This window comes from Apodemus sylvaticus, chromosome 11, assembly GCF_947179515.1.
Source record: "Apodemus sylvaticus chromosome 11, mApoSyl1.1, whole genome shotgun sequence".
Classification (NCBI taxonomy): Eukaryota; Metazoa; Chordata; class Mammalia; order Rodentia; family Muridae; genus Apodemus; species Apodemus sylvaticus.
The window spans coordinates 72,984,267-72,998,521 of record NC_067482.1 but is presented as its reverse complement, the minus strand read 5'-3'; the positions used below and the strand labels follow the sequence as shown (position 1 = coordinate 72,998,521).

General features: G+C 46.9%; 1 protein-coding gene across 2 annotated transcripts in view; it reads left to right on the top strand.

The window, feature by feature from the left end:
• Stx18 (syntaxin 18) overlaps positions 1–14,255 on the top strand; it is a 94,411-nt gene that overhangs the window by 66,502 nt on the left and 13,654 nt on the right. For both annotated transcript variants that reach the window (XM_052198145.1, XM_052198146.1), the window contains 4 exons: positions 781–896; positions 2,473–2,550; positions 2,717–2,783; positions 11,692–11,804. In XM_052198145.1, coding sequence (XP_052054105.1) covers positions 781–896; positions 2,473–2,550; positions 2,717–2,783; positions 11,692–11,804 — 374 coding nt within the window. The remainder of the gene's footprint in view (positions 1–780; positions 897–2,472; positions 2,551–2,716; positions 2,784–11,691; positions 11,805–14,255) is intronic.

Below are 14,255 nucleotides of genomic sequence, written 5' to 3'. Positions count from 1 at the left end.
ACAGTGCAGAGTATTGACCTAGGCTGAGAGGTGCTACTGTTGCTAATTCTGCTATTCTTCCTCCTGCCCTCTGGAAGGTGAGCGCGGTGCTCTGTACTGTGCTATATAGTCCTGGGCTACTGAAAATGGATGCCCTTACCAGCCTGGTCACTTCAGGAGGTTTAACTTAACATTGGGGATGTGGAATTTGTTTCTGCAGGCTTTTTATTGTGAGGTTTGAAAACTGCTTTTCAGCATTACAAACAAACAAACAGAACAACCCACAAACGTTTCTCATGATTCAAGATGATGTCACTACAGCATGTAGGGTGAGTGACTTGCTACACTAATGGAGTGATGCAGTCCTCAATCAGAGCCTCTGTTCCTAGCAAAGCTGTGCACTGAGGCCTGCTTCCATGGAAACCAGGTAGAAGACTGTACCTCACGGCCTTCTGCTCTACTCTCCAGACCATTCTCACACCTGTTGGTCTGGCTGCTCCACTCAAAGCCTTATTTTCAGTGTCACTTGGTCAGGGAAACCTTTTTTTTTTTTTTTTTTTTTTTGGTTTTTTGGATTTGTCTTTTTCAAGACAGGGTTTCTCTGTATAACCCTGGCTGTCCTGGAGCTCACTCTGTAGACCTGGCCTTGAACTCAGAAATCTGCCTGCCTCTGCTTCCCAGAGTGCTGGGATTACTGGCGTGCGCCACCATCACCCGGCGGAACCTTTCTTCTTGACACTCTACCCAGACTGCATTATGTTCTCACTGATACCACTCTCACACTTTCCTCCTCTTTTTTAGCCACACCATGTCTGAATATGGGAGGATGACAGACACAGAGCGAGACCAGATAGACCAGGATGCTCAGATATTCATGAGGACCTGTTCAGATGCAATTCAGCAACTCAGAACAGAAGGTGAAGTGCTCTGAAAGATGCCAACAGATCCTATGAATGTGCCAACCAGTTCAGTAGCTCATTGTGCAGCCACGTACCATTTCTTCTTTCTTTCTGAATGACATTTAAGACTTAAAATTTTATAATCCTTCTGGGCTAAAGTGATTGAAGCCCTAAAAAGACCATCACTCAAGTTTTTAAAAAAAATGGAAGGCAGGAATGGAAAGGCCCTCTCTAAATAGACTCCATAACCTCCCAAAGGCCAAGGTCAGGGGGAGCAGACTGTGTGTATAAGCATTTGCATCTGTCGAATGTGTGTGCATGGCTGTGTTCTGTGGAACACAGGACGAATGCATGTGACTAAGGGCGGAGCAGTATTCCCTAGGATCTGCTTGTCCTGTTAAAGTCAGCTCCCACCTTACATCATGACTGAACGAAGGCTCTGCAGCCATGACTATAAGCTATGTACCAGAGCTCTGCCACATGCTAGCTCTGTGGCCTTGCTCAAATCATTTCATCTCCCTGGGCTCAACTTTTACATTGAAACAGTACAGACGATAATTAGGCATATCTCTTAAGGTTCACTTAAATTCTTACAGTGTGCCTAGAACCCTGCCTGACACTAGGAGCCTCGTACTATCTCCCCTACATGGGATTTCATCCCTGTTGAGGAGCTAGATGGCTTTCCAGTCTTATGTCTTCCTTTATTCTTAAGCATATACATCAATACACAGAGGGCAAAGTTACCAGGTGCCATTGAGCCCATGGCAGAGACTGGTCGAGAAGGTTCTGAGAGACCACTGATCAGCCACTGGGGAAGTCTGGTGAAAGCTTGCCAGAAAAAATATGCAGCATACAAAACTCAAAATTTCTGTGTCCAGCATTGCAGAGCCTCTGGATGATTGTGTGAGTCCCAGGTTATGTAGTCCTCTGGTAAAAACATAACCTGTGCCCCATACTCTTAAGGACACTAGTCATGTCCTTAAGCGTTTATGTGGCTGTAGGCTACTCATTGACTCTGAACCTCAGCTGGCTCCTCCGAGGTAGCTCTGTGAAGTTCTGTCATCATGCCTGCACACAGGGCACCCAGCCCCTCCACCAGCAGCAGTATCTGACTATAGGAACTGCCACAGGCTTCTTTGTGGTAACTTGTCCTTGTAACTCATTAACGTGAAAGAGCAGCATAATATGGGTAGTGCACTCCGCGTCTAAAAAGCAGCCACTGTAAGCTGAAAAGCAACGCAGGCGGAGGCTGTCTGGGTTTCTAGCATGTGTGATTTAAGCATGTCACTTGAAGGTGAGCCTGAGTACTGGATGCTGTTATTACAGCCAGGTCAGCATTCCGGAAGGCGCTGGATCAGCTCGGCTCCCCCGGTGCTGTAATAAGCTATAAATTATTTGACTGCATTTTCTATGGGTTTAATCTCTCACCTGGTGAACCCTAATAAATCTTACTCTTAAAAATGTAGTCTCACTTGACATGAGGCTGTTTTATAGCTGTGCTTTTGAACATGCTTTCAATGAAGCGCTCTGGGGAAGCTGACTGTTCTGTAGGGTCCTTGAGCCCAGACCTGAGTGCTGTCCTTTTCTCTTACAGCCCACAAGGAGATACATTCCCAGCAAGTGAAGGAACACAGGACTGCAGTTTTGGATTTCGTTGAAGATTACTTAAAAAGTATTTCATTTTCTTGTAAAGGTCAAATGCGGTATTTTCTAAGAGATGCAATTTAGAATGGAGCTTTTCCTAGCTGAAGACCATAGTGTCTCATTAGTTTTAATGATACCTTTGCCTGAGAAGCCATTTTAAATGGTCTCTATTCTGTTTTCTTCTGCATCAACAGGAGTGTGTAAGCTTTACTCTGAACAAAGAGCCATCCGGGTGAAGCGCGTGGTGGATAAGAAAAGACTGTGAGTATCGCCACCTCTGCTCCTCCTCAGTTAGAACAGGGCCGACAGCAATGGCACCCAGGGCTCCTAAAGCTCCAGCTCTGTGGGCTGCTCTGTGCGAGTTCTCAGCGAATGCTGTCAGAGGAGCAGAGGACACACGCTGTACCGGGCGGTGTTGGCCAACTCTGTAGCCCACAGCAGCCCACAGTGAGGCAGACTCTCTCCTTCATTTCTGATGACCTGAGGTTCAGTGGGTTATCAGCCCCCCCACCCCCACCCCCGGTCTCAGGACAGCTGAACTGGTGTTGAGCACTCACCAATTTCTCTGTCTGTGTTGTTGTGAGTAGTAAGGAGACAAGTGGCTCTGTAGTCCACAGGCTTTCAACTGCCATCAAACCCATAGTTTTGTGCTTCCTCATTCAGAGTGCAGGGGTTCCAGGTGTGTGCCACCTACCTAGCTTTCCATCCTGTTCCTTAATATCCCTATGAAGTGGGACACTTGGAGCTGTTTGACCTTGGTCTCTGCCCCCATACCTCCATCTTTGGAAGTTTTTCCAAAAAAAGGATTTCACAGTGCCCATTGTTTCCCTGTGTGACAGTATGACAGAATGTATTCAGGATGCCATGTGTACTGAACCCACCCCTCCTTCTACTCCAGCACCCTTTTAACCATGGTGGCTGCCAGTTTGCCCAGGCAGGACCCAGGGGAGCAGGCCTGACTCTGATGATGTATGTCCGTCATCTGTCAGAATGGTAAGGTGACCAGTCACTGGCTCTCACAGCCCCCTTGTGAGAGGGAGGAGAGGCATTTCTGCCGTGCTGTTGCAGGTACAGACAAAAAGAGGCCTTAGTCTTGCTTTTAAGGAGAAGTTTCCTCTGAAGTCCACACTGGTGTCAGTCAGATGAGAAGGGGGAACAGCCCTCTGCTCTTAGGATTTTTGAGACAGTCTCTGTATCTCAGGTAGACCCTGAACTCAGATCGTACCACTGCAGCCTCCCAGATGTGGGGACTGTGGGGGTTGTAGGCATTTGTCACCACTCTGACTTCTTTCTAGTTTCTTACTCATCTTTAGACACAAGACATCTGCTTAAAACATGCATGCAGTTGTATATATAATTTTATGCCCCCTTACACTCTGTCTCACAAAGGTCAAATATGGCAGAGTCAAGGTCATAGTGGTTATATCATAGCTTTTGTTTCTAAATCAGTTCCCAGTTCATCTACTCTGGCAGGCCTATGAGCGACTTTGTTCTAAAGAAGCTTTGCTTTTCCTGTGCCTAATTCTCGCTGAGTTCTCTTCCCATGGAACCTTTTATACAGCCTGTCTTGTCTTCTTGTGAACAAAATTGTACTCATCCTTCTAGCCCAACTCAAATGTCACCTGTCCTGTGAAGTGTTCCAGCTACTGCCAGGAGTGTTGTGCCTCCCTTCTTAGTAGGTTTCCATTGTGTTGGTGACAGTCAGGCTACACACACACACACATACATGGGGCGGGGGGCAGCCACCGTTGTGTTTCAGCCCATGGTGCCATCCCTGTCCTTTGAGGAGGTCAATGGGCAGAGTGTGTGCCATTGTCACAAGGGGGTGGTTGTTTCTCTCTACTGTTGTGCTTGGGTTGCTGGAGGCTGTTGTTGAAGTTGATCTGAGGAGTCCAGCTGCTGCTGTTCTGCAGCCTCATTGTCACTATCCTGTTTGGATGTTGAGGAAAACATACCTGCTGAGGTGCACTTGGTTGCCCACTGTAATGCTTAAAAGTATAGATAGTATTATGTGGTAGCTTTTGTTCTCACAGAGTAGAAATGCCACATCTCTTAAGGGCTCTTATTTCACATTGCTGAAAATACTTTGCTCATTAAGCCAGAAGTATTCCCAGCAGACCACTCTGCACTTCCCTACAGTGACTATATTGTCTGTAAATGATAGCACTGTTATTAGAAGTACCTGTTTCCATCTACCCGGATGGCATTTTTCATTCTGAGCTGACATTGGTAACTGTTCCATGTTGCCTCAAGCTAGAGAGGGATAACTGCCCTTGATATCCCATCTCTCTGCTTTTTTCTTATAAGAATATAAGTTCTTTAGAGGTGGAAACCACTCTCTTTTGTCTTTTGTTTGTTTGTTTGTTTGTTTGTCTGTCAGTGCATTGATCAGAGCCTGCTACAAAATAGATTCTCAGCCATGGGTTCCTGACTGAGGAGACATCCCAGAGAGCATGGCTGCTCACTCCTGGCTCATTGATTCTACAGAGTGAAAGCTTACAAACTAGAAAAAGTGCAACAATATTGGATGTAGCGTTGGCACAAGTGGCTCCATCATCCATCCTCAGTGGGTTGTAAATCCACCTCTTTTCCTCCTTAAATCTCTGGTATTTGGGGTGATTAAGGCTAAAATGGCCATCACGCACTCTGGTGGCATGTACTCTCATGAAACATCTGAGCTATCAGAACCGTGTTCTCTCCAGAAAAACAGCTTGTGAATCATGAGAATCAAGACTAGGCTGATACTCTTGTCTTTTCGTGCAGAGGTGCCTGTCATATGGGCCAGCAAGTGTGAGATGCTCTTTGTGCTTTCCAGCTGACCTGGCTCTGAGGTTTGCATGGTCCAGACCATCATTGAAACCCTTTGCTTCTCTGGGACAGTGTTCCTATGAGTAGAAACTTTTGGGGGCATTCTGTGTCTCTAGGGAGGTCTAAGAATGAAAGCTATTTGTTAAAGATTATAGCTTCTTCAGATACTGAGCTGATTACAAAATAAGGGCAAGAGTGAATAACTCCGTAGACCCTGCTAACTTGAAGCTATGATATTAACATGTCTCACCAGCATTGATGCTGAAGATGACTTCCCTAAGGTATTCAGAAGATGTGTTAGTGGCCCAAGTACAGCTTGCTCAACCAGTGCAGTCTACTGTTGGACTGGAGGGATGCTTTCTTTCCAGATTTCTATTTACATGAGCTCTGTGCCATGAGGATACCTTCCTACAGGAAGCACCAGGCCCTTCTCCAGTCCAGGCCAACACATACCAAAAAGCAGGGCCATGGTCTGCAGCCACACAGGCCCCTTGCATCCTCTGCTATGTGTTCCCTGTTATCAGTAAAAGGAGGAAGACCAGGCTACCTTTCTTGTCTTTTATCAAAGATGGCAGTTCTCATGTGATACATGGCCTCATGTACTGAACTAAGATTTAAAGAGTCTGTCATTTATGACTCCACCCTCTCTCCTCAGCAGGATTGTTAGCCTGCTGCCAGCCCCTGTCTGTATTTTTTGCAGTCCACCAGAGACTGATGTATAGTCTCCTGTGCATGACACAGTCACAGCTGTGCCCCAGGTGGCCTGCCACAGCAGTCAAATGACACCAAGCTACTCTATACCCTGGTCAGTGAGACAAAGGCACTGTTGGAGTCCTGTGCATCCTTGCTCCTTGTTTTGTGCTTAACCCTGTGGCAAGCCAGCAGTAAGTGGCATCTGGCTCTATCTGTGGGTCACACCGTGGAGCGCCTACTTAAGAAAGAACTTCCCTAGACTGTGGCGGATGCCCAGTAAGTGCTATCAGGTGAGTATGGAGGTGCTTCAGGTAGAGTGAGCTGACGCTGCTCTCCTGTGACTCAGAGGGCGCTGTCACTCCTAGGCACTGGGCTGCTATAGCTAGTGTCTCTGCCCTCTGTGTTGGTGCATAAAAGACAGAGAGCAGCCCTTCTGGAATGACTTTTCTGTTTACAAAGTGTGCTTTCACACTTTTTTTTTTTTTTTTTGGCTTCAAAACTAAGAAAATCTGTCTCTTTCTTTCTTGTTCTTTTACAGTTTCAAAGCCAGGGACCTGTGTTGATCACAGTTAGACAATGTATGGCCTTTAGTTTGAAAAGTTCACTAAAGTGAATCAGGCATAAATGGATCTTTGTGGCAACTTTTTTTTCTTTTTTACAAAAAATTGCTTCCCCTCCCAGGTTGCCTTTAGCTAACTAATTTGTAATTTTCCTGAGGATTTCAATAAACATTCTGTGTATAATTAGAATCTGTTTTTATCACCTTCAAAAAGTGTTCAACTTTGTCTCTGTCTGCTTCTCTGCAGCCCTTTATTTATTTTACATTAAAAGCTGGCACTGCCATACTCCAGAGTGATGCGCATTAAATCAAAGGTTCAGTCAAGAGGCAGTGCAGCCATCCCCTTCCTGAACCAAGCAGTCCTGAAACGAGGCGATGGGTAGGGTAAGGTGCGAGTCTGTACTGGTGAGGAGCCTGCTGCCCAGGGCGAGGTATCCGAGAGGGCGTGTGGTCAGAGAGGCAGTGAGAGGTGTGAAGATGAGTTATCCTCTCCAGGAGGAGGAGTGCTGCTAGAGCTGATACACAAGGTGCAGAAAGCCAGGTTCTCATGGTATTGAAAAGAGAAAAGGCCAGGGCGCTTATAATAGGGGTTAGAATAGTTTTCAGTTCCCGTAGTTCAGTGTGGAAGTCAGTGTGGTGTGTGTCTGTGTGACCATGCACAATATGGGTTTTCTAGATCTGTCCACTGGGAAGACCTCTCTCTCTCTCTCTCTCTCTCTCTCTCTCTCTCTCACACACACACACACACACACACACACACACACACACACATTGGTTTCCAAGTACAACTTCTAGGTTAAAGGGACCAGGCTTTGTGGAGAAGTGGCCTATTCTTAGGCTAGATTAAGGAAACTGAAATGAGCCAAGGACATTTCTGTACTGTATCAGGAAACAAGGGAAGGATTACAGAATGGCAGGACGTGTCTGGAGGTGACAGCAGCTGCTCTGAAGGGCTTTCTACGGCCACACTGAAGACAGCGGAGCGAGAGCTGGAGGAGGGAAGCAGGCTGTAGCCCAGTGAGTGGTGATAGCTGCTGCTGTTATTTAATCTTTGCAACAAAGTCTGAGTGATAGGAGTGATCGCAAGGCTGTTAGGAACCAGGTTGCTCACTGTTCCAAAAGCTGAAGGGGAAAAAGAAGCCAGAATGAGCCCTGGGTTGGGGATTGGGGTGAAAAACAGGGTAAAAAAGTAGTTTTATCAATGAGGAGCCAGGTAGGAGCTGGGTCCTAGGGACTTCCTACTGGGAGATCTCATTTCATCCTTAGAAGTTTCTTAAAGGCAGGGTTTTCCCCATTTTCTAGATGCTAAGAATGAAATATGTATCCACAGTCACACACAGCAAGTACGGGGCAGTCCACACCTCATTTCCCAATGTCTTTTTCATGGTTATTCAGCTTATGACTTCAGGACCCAGACTCTTAAACTAGGATTTGTGGTATTGTGTTACAGATTGCCATCTCCAGAGGTCCATGGATTCAGCATCTGCTTAGCAATTAGTAAGACTAATTTGACACAGAATGTTAATCAGTATTTCATTTTATAATTTGCTAATACACTTAATGTTAAATACAGACTAATCCCTGTCTGTTTCTAAAAGGTCTCCTTTGAGTTTGTTTTGCAGTACTGGGATCAAGCCCGGGACTGTAGGCATGCCCACTCGGTGAGCACTGCTTCCTGCCCTCAGTGGTTTTATGTGGCCTTCCTTTTTCTTAACATGTCTTACAAGCTTAACCATGCTCAGTGTTTGTGGGTTGCCCTCTGCTGCTGAGGACACTGCCCTGTGTGCACACCCCATCGATTTCCCCATGGTGTTGGTCTGCGTGGGTTGTCCTGAGTGAGTCTTTTCTGTAGAGTAAGGCTGCTGTGACTGCTGACAGACAGTTCCATGTGGACAGACCTTCCCTTTCTCTCTGGGAAGCTCCTCCACATTGGTTTACTGCGTTACAGTGGAGACACTCTAGGATTCAGTCAGAAATGGAGCCAAGCTTTCCACGGTGGCAGCAGTGTTTGCCATCCCATCGAGTTCTGCGAGGCTCTGATTTACTCTCACCCTCCTGAGGACTGGTGGGGATCGAACATACTTTACCTCTGGCTGTGGGCATGCAGGACCATCTCACGGTGGCTTTGGGTTGTGTTAAGCAGCTGTTCACATGTGCTTAGAGATGATTTCTATATTTTCTTCAGAATATCTATTAAAGTCTTTCCCACACTTTGTTATTCGTCATTTGTTGTTTGCTGATTTGTGTAGGAGTTCCTTCTGTGTCCTGACACTGGTCCTTTATAGGGTTTCTGCTGTTGACAGTTGTCTCCTTCCTTGTGCTTTGTCTAGTCAGAATCTGGAGGGCATTAATGAGCGAGCATCTGTTCTATGGAAATATCCACTTGTTCTGTTAATGTTGGTTAAAGAGACTGTCTTCGTGGAATTTACACAACATGGACTCTGGAGCTGGGACCCTGAGGCCTTGTTTCAGCCTGGCTACATGTGGCCTCAGTTGCCTTCTTTAGAAAAAGGTCATTTAATACTAGTACCTTAGAGAGAGAGGTTTGGAATTGAATAAATTTGTCTACATTTACCCTCAATAAGGTAAGGTGCTTAGAGAAGAACTTGGTGCATCCTACACGCTCAGCAAATACTACGTGGTGAGCGTGAGCCAGGCCCAGTCAGCAAGCCTTGACTTCATCCTTTCACTCACAGGCCACCTGGCCTAGAGGTGAAGACCAGGTCAGAGATCTTTTCAGCACTCTGCCTATAATTTTTATATTTTCATATAAGTTTTGGTAAAGGTGTTATGATGCCTATTGTTTTATTTTGGTGATTGACTGATTGATTCTTTTGAGAAGGGCTGTACACTGTAACTGGTTGTCACATAACTCCTACCTGCAATCCTCCTGTGTCTGTTTCCTGATTGTTTGGATTATACTCATGCACTGCTTTGCTTGGCTCTAGAGTACCTTATTTTATAATCATTTTTCTCCTCTCTTAGCCTTTTATTCATATTTATAAAGTATTCATTCATTCAACATATGCTTATTGAACTGTGTTAGATTCCCATCTCTCTAACAAAATTCCCCTGACAGTCAACTTAAAAGGAGGACAGTCGCGGTACGCCTGCCATTAATCTAGCACTCAGATGGCAGGAGCAGACAGGTCTCTGTGAATTCAAGGCTATCCTAGTCCCATAGCAAGTTATAGGCTAACCAGGACTACATAGTGAAACCCTGGCTCCAGAAATTAAAATAAAATAAAAACAAAAAATAGAAGTCAGAAGGGGAAATTCCATTGGGGTCAAAGTTTCAGAGGTTTCTGCTTATACTTTGCTTGGCCCTGGTGATACAGTGCATGGCAAACGAAGCCTGTTTTTCTTGTGGCTACACAGTTGGAGAATAAAGAGAAGGGACGGACCAAAGTCCCCATGGCCACTTCAAGAGCCTTCCTCACACTAGCCCTACCAAAAAGGTTTACTCGTTAAAGCCATATACTCAGTAAATGTATGGCCCCTTTAGGGGTCTCTTTGTAGATCTCAGCAAGCACTGCGTGCAGGCACTAATCTAGCTAAGCAGCACCCAACTCACACAGACAGACCTGCTCTCAGGAGGAATATACATGCAGAAGAACAGGGGAGTGCTTGTTATGTAAGCTGGGGCCTGGATAGATGGCTTGGAGGTAAAGTGTTTGCTGTGCAAGTATAAGGACAGAGTTCAGGGGCTGGAGAGATGACTCAGTGGTTACGAACACTGACCGCTCCTCTGAAGGTCTTGAGTTCAAATCCCAGTGTCCACATGGTAGCTCACAACCCTCTGTAAAGAGATCTGACGCCCTCTTCTTGGAGTGTCTGAAGACTGAAGACAGATACAGTATGTTTACATATAATAAATAAATCTTAAAAGAAAAAAAGGACAGAGTTGAGTTCCTTAACACTCATCTATGACCCAGGCTGCTGCTCACGGGCCATCCAGGAAACAGTGAACTCAGAAAATAAATGGGAGTCAGGTGTGGTGACACCTTTAATCCAAGTACTCAGGGAGCAGGGGCAGGCAGATCTGGCCAACACAATGAGTTCCAGAACAACCTGAGCTACATAATGAAAACAAGCTAACAACAATAAACATATGGTGGAGAATTCTAAAGGAAAATTCCTAACATTATTATCTGGCCGCTAGACATGCACATATGGGTGAATCCACCTGTGTGCAACACACACACACACACACACACACACTCTCACTCTCTCACACACACACACAGGAATGGGGCAACAAGATGGTTTAGTAGGTAAAAGCACTTTCTGCATCAGCCTAAGAGTTTGATCCTCAGAATCCATGTTTTAAGAAAAGAAAGAAAAAGAAGAGACTGTAGCACACATGTCGTCTCAGCACTCCTGCGGTGAGATGGGAGGTGGAGACAGGAACACACCTGGAAGTTCCCAGAGAAATGAGAGGGACCATTGCCTCAACAAAGTGGGAAGAGAAGAAGTATATACAAAAGTTGCCTTCTGGTCTCTGCAGGTGCAGGGCGTGCCTGCAGACACACATGTGCACATACTAATGTTAAATAAAAAATAAAACTTAAGTTTAAATTTTTAAAACGTTAAGAAAGCCTGTGAAGATCTCTAAGTAGCAGGGGTGAATATGCCCCCTATGGGTGGAAAAGGAGGCTTGTGGGCAGAGGAGCATGGCAAGAGGTGAGAAGAAAACTAAATGCAGAGCTTCCTGGCTCAACTAGCTGTTAAAGACTTGTACTTTCATAGTGTGTGTGTGTGTGTGTGTGTGTGTGTGTGTGTGTGTGTGTGTGTGTGTGTGTGTTGGCAGTATTTTTGCATTGGTGTAGAGCTATTGGATTACTGTACACTCACTTCCTGGTGTGGTGTCCTTCTCCAGGGCAACCTCAGTGCATGCAGACACTAAGCTCTGCGCTGTGGCTGGAATGCAGAAGGCCATGTACTGTCAGCATGGGTCCTTCACACTAAGGTCTGATGGATCTGTGTGACTTTTAGACCCCAGGAGAGGGGCCAGAGCAAAAGTGCACAAGTCACACTCGACCCTCTCTGTTGTCTGACAGGGATCCTGTTCGGGAGGTAAAATAAATAACTTCAAGTGTTTGTCTTTAGCTCTAAGCTGGAACCTGAGCCACATCCAAAGAGGAAAGATTCCGCAGCTGAGAAAGCCTCTCGGAATGCTTCCCAGGACTCTGAAGAAAAGCCTGCTGCTGAGGAGTTGCCAGGTAGGAATCAAGATAAAAAATCCTGCTTTGCACTTATTTCTCCTGACCTGTTGGCAGGAATACAGGGCGGGGGAGGCAGCAGTTCCTGCCCCGTGGTGGTAAGCATGGCTGCCCAAAGCAAAAGAAGCTTAGAGGTGGCCGTGCTTAGGACGTCTGAGGGTCACAATCCACATGACTCTGAAGAGGGCTGCTTTTCTCTGTACCTTCTGGGTGGAAATTGAGGAGGCACCATTGCACCTGCCTGCTAAAGAGTGGTGTAGCCACTGCACTTCACAGTGCAGGTTTGCCCTGGCGGCAGGCAGCTACACTACCCCAGGGTGGAGCAGGCTTTCTCAGGGGTCTCCACCCACAGCCAGGCAGGCCGTTGGGAGAAGATGCAAGTATGGGTTTATATTTCTTGTCATCACAGACACAGTGATGTTCCTGACAGTACATGCCAAGGAAATGCAGAGTCTGCATCAGATCAGAATGTCATGGACTACTTCATTATGTGTACAGCCCATGGACCTCTGCTAGGAATGCACTGCATCCCCGCATACAGTGGAGCAAACGAGCCAGTTTCTTGTGGCAAAACTCACTGCCTAGCAGCTCACTAAAGCTGTGAGCCCTGACCCTTTCCTCTGCCGTGTCTGTGACTTTGCCAGCACCAGAGGGTCATAGCCTCTTTTCTTTAAAAGACCCTGAAAGGCTCAGAGCCCAGGCTTTTCCAAGGTGAAAGCTCATAAATACTAGAGGCAAGACTCACCGGTACGTGATCTGGCTCTCAAGCCCACCTCTCTCTCGTGATTCCCTGCATTTCATAAGTGTTCCACGTGTATCATGGCTCACACCCTGGAAGATGCCGAGGCCCCATGTGCAGTGGGAACAGCACTTTTGGAGCCTTTCATTGCTCCATGCATCCTGACTGAGTGACAGGCCTGACTTGCGTTGGGAGTGTGCACTATTGTGAGTATTTTAATAGGTGAGGAAGCTAAGGGTCAGAGAAGTTATATAACAGCTCAAAGTCCAGCGCTGAAGAAGTGCAGCAGCCTTCCTTGTGGGCGGTTCTGTTTGCACAGCCTCAGCCTATTCCTGGCGCCTAGCTGCCGAGGTGCAGTATGCAGGGGCTCTGCTTATCTCCCGTGCCTGCCCAGGGATTCCCCACAATGCCATGGGCAGCTCCTGGGAGGACAAGATGGGCATCATAACTACATTTCCTGAAGCTGGATGCAGCATCCACAGTCAGCAGACTGGTGACAGCAGGGAAAGCCAGTGCTAACTGAGGGCCTAGAGGTAATGCATCTCGTGAAAAGGTACCCTGTTGTACTGCTGACTTCAAACCTACATTGCATGTTGTGCCAGGCTGTGGGCTGGGTGGTAGGAACTCCATAGTTAGTGGAAATGGCTCTTCTTTGGGCTCACAGGGAAACAAGCGAGGTCGATCTGCCAGCGCCCCTCCACTGTGGTGCCTGTGAGGTGAGGTGAGGAGAGCAGTGGTGTTTCTGTGCTCTGCCTTAGAGTCCACGTGATCAAAACGTTGTCTTCTGACTGGTTGAGCTGTGCAGTAGTGTGCTGTGTCAGGAGGCGGAGCTCATATGGACAGGAGTACCTGGGCCCTACACCCACCCAGGCCCACTGAGCAGCACTTCGACTGCTTAAACTCGGGGAGGGGGGTGGGCAGGGGGGCAGCACGAGTCACTGGGGCTTACTTTCAAAGGAGAACACCAAGAGACTGCAAAGACTGCCCACAGAATAGAAAACTATTTACATGGCACTGCATGTCTGATAAGGCACAGCTATCCATGTGGGCGGACACACAGACTTTTCAACTGAAAGCTAAAAACACACCCAACTGGAAAATGGGCAAAGGATCGGAATGTTTTTTTTAATTGAAAAAAATTCTAATGCAGTATATTCTGATCACGGCTCCTCTCCTCTAATTCCTCCAAGCTCCTGCTCGCCTACGCAACACCACATCCTTCCTCTCTGCATGTCTGTAGAAAACAACCAGGCAAAGAAACAAACAAACCAAAGTTGATTTGAAAAAGTTAAGAAAACACACACACACACAAATGCAAACTCCCTAAAACCAGAGTGAATGGCAGTTTCTTAAGGACATCTGTGTGTGACAAATAAGCATCCTAAAGGACCTAGCATCACCAGTGTCCAGGGGACGCATGAAGCCTCAAGATGCCTCTCACCTCAGAGGGGTCAGTGTGGAACAGGCAACATGGTGCTGGGGAAGAGAGGTGAGGAGGCATCCGTATGAAGCTCACAGCCGAGGCATGGTTTGCCTTCGGACCTCACATGGTAGGATCCACTGGGCATTCCAAAGCTGCAGTGTGCCAGGGCATGGCTTATATCTGAGAAGTGCTGACACTGCTGAGAGGTAGCACGGAAGCTGGCAGATGGGACAGGAATCTCTTGCCACAACCCAGACACAGACCCCAGCCTCTGGTGACCGCCTCCCAC